The sequence below is a fragment of the Phoenix dactylifera genome, unplaced genomic scaffold (genome assembly GCF_009389715.1).
Source record: "Phoenix dactylifera cultivar Barhee BC4 unplaced genomic scaffold, palm_55x_up_171113_PBpolish2nd_filt_p 001247F, whole genome shotgun sequence".
NCBI classification, from domain to species: domain Eukaryota; kingdom Viridiplantae; phylum Streptophyta; class Magnoliopsida; order Arecales; family Arecaceae; genus Phoenix; species Phoenix dactylifera.
Window position 1 is genome coordinate 23,515 of NW_024068582.1, and position 13,986 is coordinate 37,500.

The following is a 13,986-nucleotide window of genomic DNA, read 5'->3' on the forward strand; positions in this document are numbered from 1 at the left end:
TTATTGCTGAAACAAGGCTCAGATGAATAATTTCATTAGGTATATTATCTGTTGAGTTTTTTTTTTAACAAAAAGAGAATTATGTGGCACGAATCGTGAACACTGCACGACACAAGGGGCACCTTTACCAAAGATATGCTCAGGACATTTGAAAGGAATTAACTACTAGATTCTGCTGAAGTTATATGGATCTTGAGAAATATCAGTACATGAGTTTAGTTCAAACTCTTTATTTCAATCTTCCTCAGTCTGTCATCTCTTCTGCTGGATCCCTCCCATACAATCAATTTCTCCCAAACAACACATGAAACTCCTCAAACTCTAGCTCAAGCACCATTTCATAACCCCATAAGCCTGTTCAATACTCTGCCATGGTGGTCTGATCAAAATAGCATCCTGAAGGGCCACCATTGGGCAACAAAGCAAGCATAACCGGACCTTTAGCCCCTTCTTCAGTAGCGAGGACCCCAGTATTCCAATTGATGTCAGTCTTGACATAGCCCGGGTGCACACAGTTGATGCACATATCTGGATACCTCTTTGCAAGAACCCTTGTGTAGGCATTGAGCACAGTTTTTGATACACTATATGAAGGTAACATCATTGGCCATCCACCAGCTTCAAGCGTTCCATTCTTGAGGTCCTCCAGGAATCCATCCAGCAACTTCTCAATCTTCTCTTCATTCAAGTTATCGATGTCATTCAGCTGGTTTCTGATACTTTCATTGGGCATCCTCTGATGGCAACCCAAACAACAAAACCGAACTTACATGTTAATAAGCTGCTTGTGTTACTTTTAAATCTTAAGGTATAGAACTTTTACCTTGAGTTCTGATCTCAGAGAGGAAACGTTGACAATCCTTGCACCTGAGGTCGAGCGCATCAGGACAGGCAGTAGTGCTTCTGTCACTCTTTTGACGCCATAGTAATTGGTGTCTAGGCATGTTACGGCGTCTTCATTGTCCTGACGGATCACAGCTTGAACTATGTTGGTAGCCTTGCCAGAAAGCTGCATTGCTAGGAAGACTGTGTTATTGGTCTTATCAAATCAATTTTAATACTCACTCAGTAATTTTTTGTTTATTTTTATCTTGTTATGATGTCTATCGAAAGGCTCTTTATTTAGATGCAAGAGAGCATTGACTTGTTTAAGTCATTGGATTGACCATATAATTGAGTGAACAAATATCTGGAACTCTGATGATTATATAAATCAAGATCCACTGAACCGGTACCGGGACCTATACCAGTCGGCGGCTGGTTCCGAATGGTACCGTACCAACACACGCCATGTAGAGGCATGCCGGTTCCGAACCGGTATGCCATTTTTTTTAATGTTTTTTAGTTTGATTTATTGATAATCAATTTTGTTCAACTTTTTCAATAATTTTAAGTATTATTTGATGTATCTATGATCCGGATACAATCTAAATGATGCATTTTGATATTTTAGAGTGATGCAAAACATAAAATGATTAGTGAGAGGTTGCATGCTACAAGAAGCAATATATAATATCCTAACATCAATTAGTGAATTATAAAATATAAAATGATACAATCAATTACATATATTTAAAGTACAATATGCATACGGATATCTAAAATTTTGTCGAGTAGCGGTGCTTCTCGTAGATATCCGGATCATTAGTATAATCAGGAGGCACATCAGCCCGCCCCTTTAACCAAGCGGCGTTGTAATCCTGTACGCTCATCCCATAAGAAATACACTCTGAGGAATAACCACTCTTAAATCTCTCACTAAAGCTCTGGCTCTAAAAGGTATCCTCTGACTAATAGTATGGCTATGGAGGGGCCTCTTCGACTATGACGGCAGCAAAATCCGACCTATAAGATACTCCGCGCTGTATAGGATAGTAGCCACCAGAAGACGATGCCTCAAACACACCATAACCATTTCGTATCTGTATGAGTTATAGGCTGCCTATGGCTGCGAGTAATAGAATTCAGCATACAACTCGAAACATAATACATTTATGGATCCTACTCTATATGCGAAGTTATATGCAGCTGCATCATGTTCTCCTGAATAATCTCGAAGAACCCGTCTAGTATATGTATTCGTATCCTTGCAAGCTCTACTAGATCGTGCACCATGGTCCCTATCTTATGTAGCATATGTAAACTAGAACTCACTGGTGAATCGAAGACCACCCTGTGGCTATCTCATAAATGGTGGTCTCATGTCCTCCACTCCCTAGGACCACTGGAATTGTCCTCGTTGCTCTTTCTAGTCTCTAAATTTGAGTGAACTAATTGCACACTCTTCATCAGGGCTGCAACTATGTTTTCTTTTTTTTTTACTGCACTGAGCAGCTACCTACTTATCCTTCATGCCCCTCTTTGCCTGGCTATCCTGGAAGAATCGATGTCGCCCTCCTAATTAAGCCGACCGGATAGCGTAGTAGCCTCATCTAAGCAACTTTCGATCATATTTCTAGAAGGATGTCTCGGACAAGAAGTCATGTGATCACCGGCTTCCTAGTGACCCCTGTGGTTGTGGCTGATCAGCTACAAGGATGCGTGAAATATTACAATATGCCCATTGCCCTGAATCTACTCTAACCTTGCTGGCTACAAAACTACCTGGTCGTAGAGGCGATCCTGGCTAATCAAGCTCTGGCTTCTACTGCTGGTCCACAAGCCATCCAATTATAAGATCATCCTTATCGTCAACGAACGCGTTGTGGATCGAATTTGTGTACTTCAGCTTCACTTCTGAATGTACTTCAGCCTCAATCTCAAATTATAATGAATTTATTTAGGTCATTGAGATGCTTTTATATCAGACGGTTCCTTTGCTTGCTATGGATGAGGATGAAGGTGGATAAGTTGCGCTCTCAACCACTCGAGAAGATCGTCTGAGAGAGGATCTGGATAGCTAGCTATTTAAAATTTCTTGCAAATGAACCAAATGGATCCACCATTCAGCAGCAAAAAATATTGAAGAAAATTACATCTAAGTAACCATCTAATGTTAGGTAATAGTTATTGTTGATATGTAATATATCTAGATTCATACTTTTTTTTACTTACGATAGATGCCGAGATTCCAAAGCTATCATTTTCCTCACTCAATATTTTAAGCTTGTGAAAAAGAACCATGCTGTAATATGTCAATCATTGAAGATACGAGTTAACTTATACATGTCACTTGAGTTAACTTATGCATGTCACTTAAGTTAACTTACTTCTTTTAAACATAAAGTCACGACTTTTGGATCAGGATCTATCTTGTAAATCATATTACGCAAAGCGGCTAGAAGTTTGTCGTCTATATCGATTTCAGGTACGATATACTAAAATCTTGGATTCAGGTAGTAAGCTGCAGATAGAGTTCGTAATTATTTTAGTAAAATTGTTTAAATACAGAAGCACGCTAATTTTCAATGTTCTTACTTACTTGCTAGATGCAAGTCTCTACCCATTTAGTAATCCCATCGCCGCTCAATGATGTACTCCTAGCATGCATTGAATTTGCCTCTAATTTGATTCTTTGCCCTCTTCATCATATAATACAAGAAAACCATCTAGGGGTATCTCTTGTTGTCCACGACTTGAAGCACTTCGTACAATGGCTTGATAGATTTTACTATTTTCTCAGCCCGCTGCCAGAATATCTGTCTCGTCACTAAGTCCTCAACAATGCTCCCCTCAGTGTCGGCCCTCCATAAATCTTCTTTTCTTCCACTGGGCACTGACAAACATTTGACGTAGGGCAGCTTCCTCCTCAAAGAGGCTATCAAATGTAACATAGTAGCAAAATGCGCCACACCTAGTCTCAAGATCTCTTTCCCTATCTCCTCATCAGTGATAGGACCCATGCATCGTTATAAATATATTTGGAAATGGTTTGGGCTGTCTCCACTATCTGTTGCATCATACGAATCTTTGCAATATCCATCAACATAAGGTCGATACAATATATGCACATGGGGTCCAGAAAATGTAGCTGCCGCTCCATCAAGATCTCCCTGGCGGCCTTATATTGTGGCTCATTATTAGGGATGATCTGCAGGATATTTTTTTTCCAATCTGATCAACCACCTCCTCTATCAATCTGAGGATGTACATGACATCGTGTATCTGATTGAAAGCATCAACCAATTTTTGAAAGAAAATCTTCGTATCATAGTATGTTCAGAAGATGATGCTTTACTTGGTAGGACTGGTCCAACTATCACACAATACCATCAGTCCATATGTGGGCCACTTGTTCTTGTATGGGGCAATCCACTTCTCTAGCTCTTTATTATTGTCAAAAAGCTCACCATAGATATCTTTCAATCCTAGAGGATCTACACCATAACCAGTAGCCTATATGGAGAAAATGACAGATCTATAGTACGTGTTATCTGCCACATTCGCTGGGATATGGCTGAAGAGAAATCAGGATCCAATAGCTCGCCACATTCTTTTTTTATCCTTCTTTAGCATGGTGTCAACTTTTTGCTGCTTCGAATCCTTGCTAGAAAAGGCATGTTGATCTAATTCATAGATGATGGCTCTTGATGGAATCTTTCTAGAGGACTTCTTTCTACTATCAAAAGCTTCCAGCATGAATTCAATATGGCCATCGCCTCCATTGATAGCCTCTCTAACTGAGAAAGTCCTCATGAACTCTAGATCTGCCCTACTGGTCATAGAACCGAAAACCGACTCATAGTGTGAGGGTCTAAATCGAGCTCTATGCCTAGCTACCTCATCCTGCTGCCACTAATCATTTAGGCTTGTCCAAATGCAACTTGAATTTGTACCTCCTCATCATCTGAAGCAAACGCTTTTGACTCCCTAAAGTGATAGAAAGGTGATTCTACCGCGTGGCGGTCCACGTCTGCCTTCTTCTTGGAAACCCTCTTCTTCACTGCTTTGAAATCAGCAAAGTGATTCTTCATCACCTGTCGGACCTTCTTGTGGACATTTCTGACATATAGATACATCGAGATAACCACCAGCTATGTGTTGTTTCAATCTGGTTACTCCTCTCTATAATTCTATGTTGCACTACTTGCACCTCCAATTGTGCCGACCCGAGATCCATGATCCCAACCAATATCATGCTATGAATCCTTTTTCCTCAATGGTTCTATTCCTACAGATTTATCAAACATGTCAGTTTATTAATTATTTAAAAATAGCAAAATCTCATTACAATGAAAAAAATATTTTTCTACTTTAAAAAATACATCTGATTTATCTTATACATAGTACTAATTTTTCATATTTTTAAATTTATTTCTATAATTTCAATAATTTAAAATTTTAAAATATATTTAAATATCATAAATTCAAAAAATATATTTTCTATTTCAGAAAATACTTCTGAATATGTATTACGTAGTAGTACTTTTTCATAATTTTTATATTAATTATATATTTTTAATCATTTTTAAAAATAAAAAATAATTTTTAAATACAAATATTTTAGAAAATTAATTTGAGCTTAGATTCATGTAGAATCCTACCATGGATGATACATATATTTTTCTAAGCCCGTGGGCATGCATCAAAGGCTAATATTTCTCAATTTTTTAAAAAATTTAAGCCTAAGCCACTATGCTCATAATTACGTAAAAACTTGAATAAATGGATACCAAATTTAGTTAGAGAGTAGCTTCATGCCCCTAAATAAGCTTCTGATTTTACAGTCTTTTTTAAGTTTTATTTTATTATTTTTAATTTTTAATCTAAAAATATATTTTTTAATTTAAAAAATTATATATAATCCGAAAATAAAAAATTTTAATGGATTGTGTGGATCATCCATAGATCTCCAACATATCATAAAGTCATGCCAAAATCAAAAATTTTGGCATAATCTCTCTTTATTTTGGAAATTTCGAGGTATTTTTTAGTGTTGAAAAAAAAAGAAAATAAGGTAAAGAGAAGCATACCTTATTTTGGGTTGGATCCTCCTTGAATTATCATGAATCGTCACATTTTTTGGCCGGGGAGGGTTTGAAGAAAACTTAAACGAATGCTTGAGAAGGCTTGAGAGCCTTATGAGGCCTTCCAACGCTTAAAAAGAGAGGAAAGGAGGGAGGACCGGTTTGGACCGGTTCAAGATTGCCTCGAATCCGACTGGTTCGGAACTGGTTCGGAACCGACCGATTCGGGGTCGGTTCCGATCCGACCGGTTCGGGGTCGGTTCCGACTCCCACAGCCAGACCAACCCAGTCTCGCGCTGGGTCAGCTCGGTACGGCCCGAACCGATGGTTCGGCTTCGGTCCGACAGACCATAATATGAACTAAATTTATGCAAGTTGCTAGCCATTTGCATTCTGGAGATTTTTCGAAGTATTCTACTTTTCAGAGTCTAGAGGGTACTTGGAGCTTTGATATTCCCAACATCATTTTTCTAACAGATACTTTATTAACTTTTAAATGTTAGTTATTCAACAAATATGTTTGTTATTGTATCACAGCTGATCTTAACATGATTGTAACAAATGGCTTGATGCCAAAGGAGTTACCCAAGATTCAGGATCAATATTAAGAGCTTTCAGGCCTTCAACATCTACCACAACTCCTGAGGCTCCTGCGTTATTTACCTGTATCCACAGTATGACTCTAATGAGTGATGAAAAGAAAATAAGAGAGCAGAAGTGTTCTAAGTCTTCAGGTTTTTTTTTTTTACCAAGATATCGAGCTTTCCAAATTGATTTTGGATGAAATGGGCTAAGGATGCAACACTAGCAGGATCTCGAACATCAAGTTGATGGAAGACCACATTGGAGAAGCCGACTTGGTGGAGGGATTCAACAGCATCTGTCCCCCTCTTCTCATCTCTTGCAGTTAGGATGACAGTTACGCCATGGCTTGCAAGCTGCCGAGCAGTCTCAAGGCCAATCCCTTTGTTGGCTCCAGTAACCACTGCAAGCCTGTGCAAAGACATAAAGCAAGTAAATATTTTGGTGCAGATGAGAATAAAAATTTGCCAATAAAGGACCACATACCGGTCTGGATTTGGCCGCTCGTTGCTTCCCATTGCCTGCTGTCTAGCCAAAGAAGAGCAGGCTTCAGTTATCTATCAGCATATGAAACCTGGCCACTCATCAATATTTAGATGCATGGGAATCTTGTATTGATTTTATTTTCTGGATTCTTTTGGTACGAAGTCATTGTCCCCATTATTGTCACTCTCATCAATTAATATTGTTGCTGTTGTTGTTGTTACTACTACTAGCCTTTTCTTTCTTAAAACAAAGCAATACAAGAGTAATGCAGAAATTTCACTCAAAAAAAGTTAAAAAAGGATGATGTACATTGCTTTATGTTAGTCATGTAGAGGATGCATAATTATGGAGCAACAGAAAAGTGCTACAATATCTATGGAACTTTTTCCTATCAATGATCTGTATCATTCAACATCTACTATAATAATAGTTTTTATATGAAATTCATGTCTATGCTCCCTATAAGCTAAAAAAAGGACAATTTATTATCTACCAAAATTTATTTTTAAGTTCCAAGACTAGGTGCATAGGCAATTTTTGAACCCATGAAGATCTGCAGAAACTTGAAACCCATTAAATAAGCTAATAGGCTTCGTTGTACTAGGATTTTAGTCAAAAATGAACAATGATTTTGAAGGGGGAAGGCTTGACAAATAGAATAAACCTGGGATCAAATTATTAAAAGAGGAACAGAGGAGTTTTGCATAGGAGTATCCTTCTCTAGCATAATAGTGAGGTTACTGCCAGGTCCAAATAGACGTTAAGACATGGTGACACAAGCAAGAGGACCTCCAGGAATATATCTTTGGCTTATTCCTTTGATACTTTTACACTTGTGACTTGCAAACCAATGGTCGCTACTTGCTGTCAAGCAGGTTAGCTAGTAAAAAATTGGCATAAAAAACTCAGGGATCTGAAACCTTCCCAATTTGATTTCTCTTTCACACAGTCTAAAACCCAGTGGTCAACTCAAAGAGGGCACACCCATCTAACTAGGCCATCACCAGCAATCTTCATTTTGCTTGTTGATAATTATGAGCTTATGAGAGAGTAGCATTATGATAAGAAAAAAAAAACAGTTGAATCAATTTTATGTAACTGCAAAAGGTCCCAAGTTTTTGTTCATTTAAAATGAAGGGCTAAATGTCAGACTTGTCGCTCAGAAAGAGTGGCAACAATAGTTTTCCAAACTTTATCATTGTCATAAGTCTTCTTTTTAAGAAAACAAGCAAAATAGATCTATCTACTCAAGATGCCAGCTAGAAACCTAGACAGAGGGAGAGCAGCGAATGAATGTCCATGCTAATCTTGATATGGTAATTCAATTTGTTGAATATCTTATATATAATATTATATATATATATATATATATATATAAACAAAGAAGCAAAATTCATGAATGATATGAATGTATATACTAAATTAACGTTTCACTCACATCAATACACACCCTTTTGGAAGGCGTATAATGAAGACCAAGAAAAGGCATATCTGTCAAAAATATTTTTACAAAATGTGTAGACACTGCTTAGTAATGCCACAAGAGGAAGATTATCTCTCAATAGGGTACTTCTGGTCTTTACCAACTATATATCGAAATAAGAATTTTCAGGATTTGTAACCTGAACAAAAAAGAAAAGAAAAGAAACCATTGTAAACTTCCAGGATTTTGCTGTCAAATACTTTGGACCATTCATCTAACAGGAGTAATGATCTCCTGTAAGATCAATGTCAATGACATATAAGAATAACAAGGATTCCTTTTTGGACAAACTTGGCAGACAGGGATTGGTCTTTGTATGTTAGGAAACAAGAAGTCTTTCATTAGGTAGCTAAGTCTTGTAGAATATGCTCATGCAGTTGTTCCAACCCATAAATGTATTTTTCATATTTACTGACAAGTCCTTCTTCCCCTCTTTACTGAGTCCCAAAGAACCACTGATCATGTACCCCTACTGCCATGAGGCATCACTGATATATTCAGTTGAAAGAATCGAGATGAGCTAACTCTGAAAGCTTAGCGAAACTGGAAGATTTGAGTTTCAACTTGTAAACCCTCTTCCTCATAAACCCTCTTCCTCACAGGGGGAGGGAGGGAGAGCTTGTAAACCCTCTAACAATTAATAAAATTTGAGGAGTGATAAACCTACACTTTAAGATTTATATTATTTAACTGTGCTTTGAACCACCATGCTGTGATTGACTGGTCTGAAGCTGAGCTTTTAGATTCCTGGTCAGGTTGTTAACTTTCATTTTAGCAATCTAACTCAAGCTAAGTAATGAAAAACAAAAGTTCCAAAGTGTTTAGGAGGATTGGTAATTCAAGTCGATCGAGTTTTGAATACCACAGAAATATTTTCCACATTCATATTGTTGCTGGAATTTGGACCCGGGGACGGCCGTCGGCTGAGGAGGAGGAGCTCCGGTGCGAGAATGGCGGGCGGCGGTCCGTCGGCGGGCGGTGTCCTCCGGGAGACCTGCAAAATGCCGGTGGCCGGGGTTTCCGGCGCCGGCCCTCCGATGCTTAAGTCAGAGGGGGGCTTAATTTTGGAGAAGGAGAGGGACTGTATGTAGAAGTCCGAAAACCCCCCCTTGGGAGGAGGAAGCTTCCCTTTTTATAGGGAGAGTGGCAGGGTTACCTGTGATATGACTGGGCGAATTAATGGGTTACCGTCACGATTGGACGTGGGCGTGTGAAGTAATGAGTTGCCGTGGATGGCCCGTTCCCATCATGGGAGGAGATGGTGCGTAGCCAGAGCTTGCTTGTGGCGCGCAGTGCAGTACATTCTTGGGAATAGTGAGGCGTTGACAGTCGTAGCAGGGTATGGTTCCTGATTGATATGTCGTGGCGTGGCCGGCAAGTAAAGCATGGTGCGGTGAGGCTGCTGCAGGGCATGGCCGCAGCATATAGATGACGAGGTCGGCCTTCTGAGGTCAGCTCGGCCTTTTGTGCTCGGCCTTCTGAGCTCGGCAGCCTTCTGTGCTCGGCAGCCTTCTGGTCTCGGCCTGTTGTGCTCGGCCTTCTGTGCTCGGCCTTCTGAGCTCGGCAGCCTTCTGAGCTCGGCAGCCTTCTGTGCTCGGCCTTCTGAGCTCGGCAGCCTTCTGTGCTCGGCCTTCTGAGCTCGACAATCTTCTGAGCTCGGCAGCCTTCTGTGCTCGGCCTTCATGATGAGCTCGGCTCAGTCTTCTGAGCTCGGCTCGGCCTTCTGGGCTCGGTTCGGCCTTCTGAGCTCGGCCTGCACGATGAGCTCGGCTCAGGCTTCTGAGCTCGGCCTGCATGATGAGCTCGGCTCGGCCTGCATGATGAGCTCAGGCTTGCTGTCAGATTTGGGTGCTTTAATTATACTTGTGGGATGGTCTATTTTTCCCCCAACACATATCATAAGTATTTACTTCATATAATTGTAATTTTATATGTAATTTTTCTTTTTCTTTTTTTGTTAAGCTTTGCGATGTTTCTAATTTTGTCCCTTCATTCTTCACATCACATTAATTAAATTGATCGAGTTACCAACTTGGCAACTTGTAGCAAGTTGCCAAGTTGGATAACTCTACCTTGGTTTCAGGACATGAAAATAGATCTCAAGAAACAACGAAACCAGATTTATCTATTCAGCGTGTAACTGAAAATAAACCGATTTAAAGGACAAAGAACGACTTAAACCTGGAAGATGATGTGATTCCAAGAAAGGTGGCACCAGGGATCTTCTCAGACCTTAATCCCCTGTTCCCCTTCCGAACACCAAAGAAGGCGCCTGTCAGCGGATGGCTCGAAGAAATGGCGCTGTGACGTAGAATAGTGGCAGCGGATGGCTGGAAGAAGGCAAGGGCAGATCGGATCTCAGAGCCTAATAATTTTCTTTCGGAATAGTTCATAGAATTGGGGTAGGTGGTCAAGGAGGAGGAGGAAGAGACGAAATGAGGGGAATGGCGGCGAAGATGGAAATCTCGGGATAGCTCAGTGTCAAGGTTTATAATATTTTATGGCAAGAATTGCGCACTAGCCTAGTTTTTTTATGCAAGAAAATGATACGTATTCTACGGACCCAACCATGGCACCAAAACAAAGCTTCATGCAACATGGCGTAAATGTATTGGTGCAATTTGAAAGATTGGATGCCATGCACAACAATTTGTGGTGTGAAAAACAAATTCCTATATGATACCTGACAATGATCTTTTTTTTGTTTTTTTTTAAATTTATTTGGATGCCAAGGTTGGATCTTTATTTTTTTTTAATTTAAAAAATAATATTTATGCTGAGTTTCCATGGAAGCTCCATGAAAAGTTCTCGAAATTAAAATTATATAAAATATCTACTAAATTCACTACAGGAAAAGTCGGTTTTACCGACGCATTTTTGCCGACGCTGTTTACAAGCGTCGGCAAGTTTCGGTCTATTGTCAAAATTTGTCGATATTTGTAAAAGCGTCGGCAAAAGACGGTGCAGTCTCGGACCTAAGACGACGCTAAAAAAGAGTCGTCGGAAGCCAACGCACCTACTTCCCAACCCTCTTCTGACCATCCCTCCCTCCTCCCTCCTCCCTCCTCTCTCCGGGTTTCCGATTTCCCGGCCACCGCCCTCCTCTCTCTATTTAACTAGTTGTATTACCCACATCTCTCTCGCCCTCCTCGTCTTCTCTCTCTCTCTAACCCATCAACGGTGCCTTCTCATCATCATCAACCCCCCTCCCTAACCCCCTCCGGATTCAAGAAGCAGAGGCTCCGGCGATGATGTCTTCGCCCGCCTCTTCGCCGCCTCCTTGGATCCCGACTTCGCCCCTCTCTCCCCCGAACCGCGGATCCTCAAGTCCCGCCTCGTCGCCGGCGAGACCCTCTACGGCCTCTTCCTCCTGCGCTCCTCCCCGACCCTCGCCGATATCGCCGGCCTCGCCGGCTACGACTACGGGGTCGTCGACATGGAGCACGGCTCTGGCGGCATCGCCGAGGCCCTCCCCTGCCTCCGCGCCCTCGCCGCCGCCCGCACCCCAGCCATCCTCCGCCGAGGCCCTCCCCTGCATTATCCCATCATTTATTTATTTATAATTGCATTACATTTATTATCACTGTTTTTACTTCCAGATTTGAGAGAAGATGCATGAATTCTTTATTTTATTTTATTTTATTTTTTCTGTTGGTAATCCAACCTCTTTGTCTTTCTCCGATTTCGATTAGGGTTGTGAAGCAATTATCTTTTCTAAACCCCTTTTGGTACGACATATTGTTGGTCTGAGGAACATGATAGATATGCTTCATTAGCCCTGATATTTTGCGTTGTCTTTGGCTTCAGACCTTCTTGAATTAAAGGAAGTTGCATTTCTTTGATTATGGGAAGCGTTTCTTGAAATCTTAGCTTTGCCTGCGTTAAGGGAAGAAGGGGCATCTCAACAGCCAGACCTTTTTGAATTAAAGAAGTCGCATTTCTTTGATTATGGAAAGCGTCTCTTGAAATCTTAGCTTTGCCCGCGTTAAGGGAAGAAGTAGCATGTCAACAGCCAGGAAGAGATCCTGTTCTCAGAGACAGCGATGCTCAGAAGCAATGCAGTTGCGAAGAAAATCTTTGCCACATGAAAATGCACTGCACCACACGGTTATTCTTTACCAGGTACAATTTATTTCTTCATCATGTTAGTAAAGTCAAAGATTCAAGATTTCATTTTCGTTGGCTCTCATTCATTGAAGACATGTTTCTTTTTTGCTTGTTAACTACATGATTGTTCTTTTCATGAATGGTTAAGTAGCAAGGAGATATGCCCAAAATTTATCATGGGTAATGCTTAGTGCTGGGACCGGTCCTCTTCGCCCACGAACAATGTCGAAGCAGGATCAATGGACCAAGTATGTCTGAAAATTATTCAAGCCCAATGTTGATGCATCTAGATTTTCCTCCTCCTCCTCCTCTTCTTATTACTTTATTTCGTTCCTACTTTCGACTATTCTCTCTTGTTTTCGTTGCCATTCTTCTTCTTCACTAGATTGTTGGCACTGCAGATTGATTTTTACATGATGTTAAATCAGATTTGTGCAGGAATTAGCTTTAAACTGTTTTAACCCCTTGTTGTCCTACATCAAATGACTTTTAGTATAGGTTGTTTCCATGAAACTATGCTATTGCTTGCTGTGATATAATTTTAACAAACTGATTAAATTTATGAAGTAGTTTTTTTCCTATGTATACAGATTGATATTTAACAAACTCTTTTGATTATCGTAGGGTGTGCCTCGTCGAGTCAGTGATGAAGTTTTCGTTGCCATGTCTAAGGCACTCAACTTCATAAACCCAGATGAGCTTTCCATGCAATGCATCCTTATTGCTTTAAATCGATTTCTTCAGGTACAGCCTGTTCTATTATCCTTGGACTACCATACGGTAATTTTAGATTTAAAGTTAAACTAATACTATAGCCAAGAATTTAGTTGCTATTTGTACCATGGGTTCATAATTATTTTTACATTCATTTTCCGTGCTTCTGAATTGTGTTTCTGTGTATATGTTGATATGCAATGCAAAATGTTCAAATTAACATGTTAAAATTATTATCTGTTACAGCTTGAGACATTCATGAAAAATTTCAAATACAATGATGGCTGAACTAAAAAGTATATGTTATACATTAACAGGAAAAGCATGGTTCCAAAATGGCCTTCTTAGATGGTAACCCTCCTGAGAGGCTATGCATGCCAATTGTTGATCACATTCAGTCATTGGGTGGTGAAGTCCAACTAAATTCACGTATACAAAAAGTTGAACTGAACTGTGACGGAACCGTGAAACACTTTGTGCTCACCAATGGAAATATTATCAGTGGCGGTGTTTATGTTATTGCCACTCCTGGTATAAACTTATCCTGCAGTGATCCCTAATGAATGAATTGTATTTTTGCTTGTGCCCACCATGACTTTTTACTCTGTTGCATCAGTTGATATCTTGAAGCTTCTTTTGCCTCAAGAGTGGAGGGAAATTTCATACTTTAAGAAGCTGGACAAATTAGTGGGAGTTCCGGTGATTAAT

At 40.1% G+C, this 13,986-nt stretch overlaps 2 protein-coding genes across 7 annotated transcripts in view; one reads left to right on the forward strand and one right to left on the reverse strand.

The window, feature by feature from the left end:
* On the reverse strand, window positions 1-10,914 carry LOC120103842 ((+)-neomenthol dehydrogenase-like). Of its 4 annotated transcripts, none has more exons than XM_039121856.1 (6): window positions 10,639-10,914; window positions 6,975-7,016; window positions 6,656-6,899; window positions 6,492-6,569; window positions 824-1,009; window positions 1-736 (listed from the first exon to the last, which is right to left on the reverse strand). In XM_039121856.1, exons 1-6 carry the CDS (start codon window positions 10,848-10,850, stop codon window positions 359-361), a joined length of 1,140 nt encoding a protein of 379 aa, XP_038977784.1. In that variant the 5' UTR covers window positions 10,851-10,914; the 3' UTR covers window positions 1-358. The 4 variants fall into 4 exon arrangements, with proteins under 4 accessions (XP_038977784.1, XP_038977785.1, XP_038977787.1 ...); XM_039121857.1 differs by having other exon boundaries at window positions 6,975-7,012; window positions 10,639-10,793; XM_039121859.1 differs by having other exon boundaries at window positions 6,975-7,009; window positions 10,639-10,777.
* A 581-nt stretch (window positions 10,915-11,495) lies between these two features.
* Window positions 11,496-13,986, forward strand: part of LOC120108268 (15-cis-phytoene desaturase, chloroplastic/chromoplastic-like) — a 3,878-nt gene continuing 1,387 nt past the window's right edge. For 2 of the 3 annotated variants that reach the window (XM_039121861.1, XM_039121860.1), the window contains exons 1-4: window positions 11,496-12,579; window positions 13,189-13,308; window positions 13,596-13,809; window positions 13,895-13,986. The exon at window positions 13,895-13,986 is cut by the window's right edge and continues 11 nt beyond it. In XM_039121861.1, the coding sequence (XP_038977789.1) occupies window positions 12,460-12,579; window positions 13,189-13,308; window positions 13,596-13,809; window positions 13,895-13,986 (546 nt within the window). In that variant the 5' untranslated portion in view covers window positions 11,496-12,459. Of the gene's footprint in view, window positions 12,580-12,715; window positions 12,813-13,188; window positions 13,309-13,595; window positions 13,810-13,894 lie in introns of all 3 variants that reach the window. The other variant, XM_039121862.1, reaches the window with a different exon arrangement.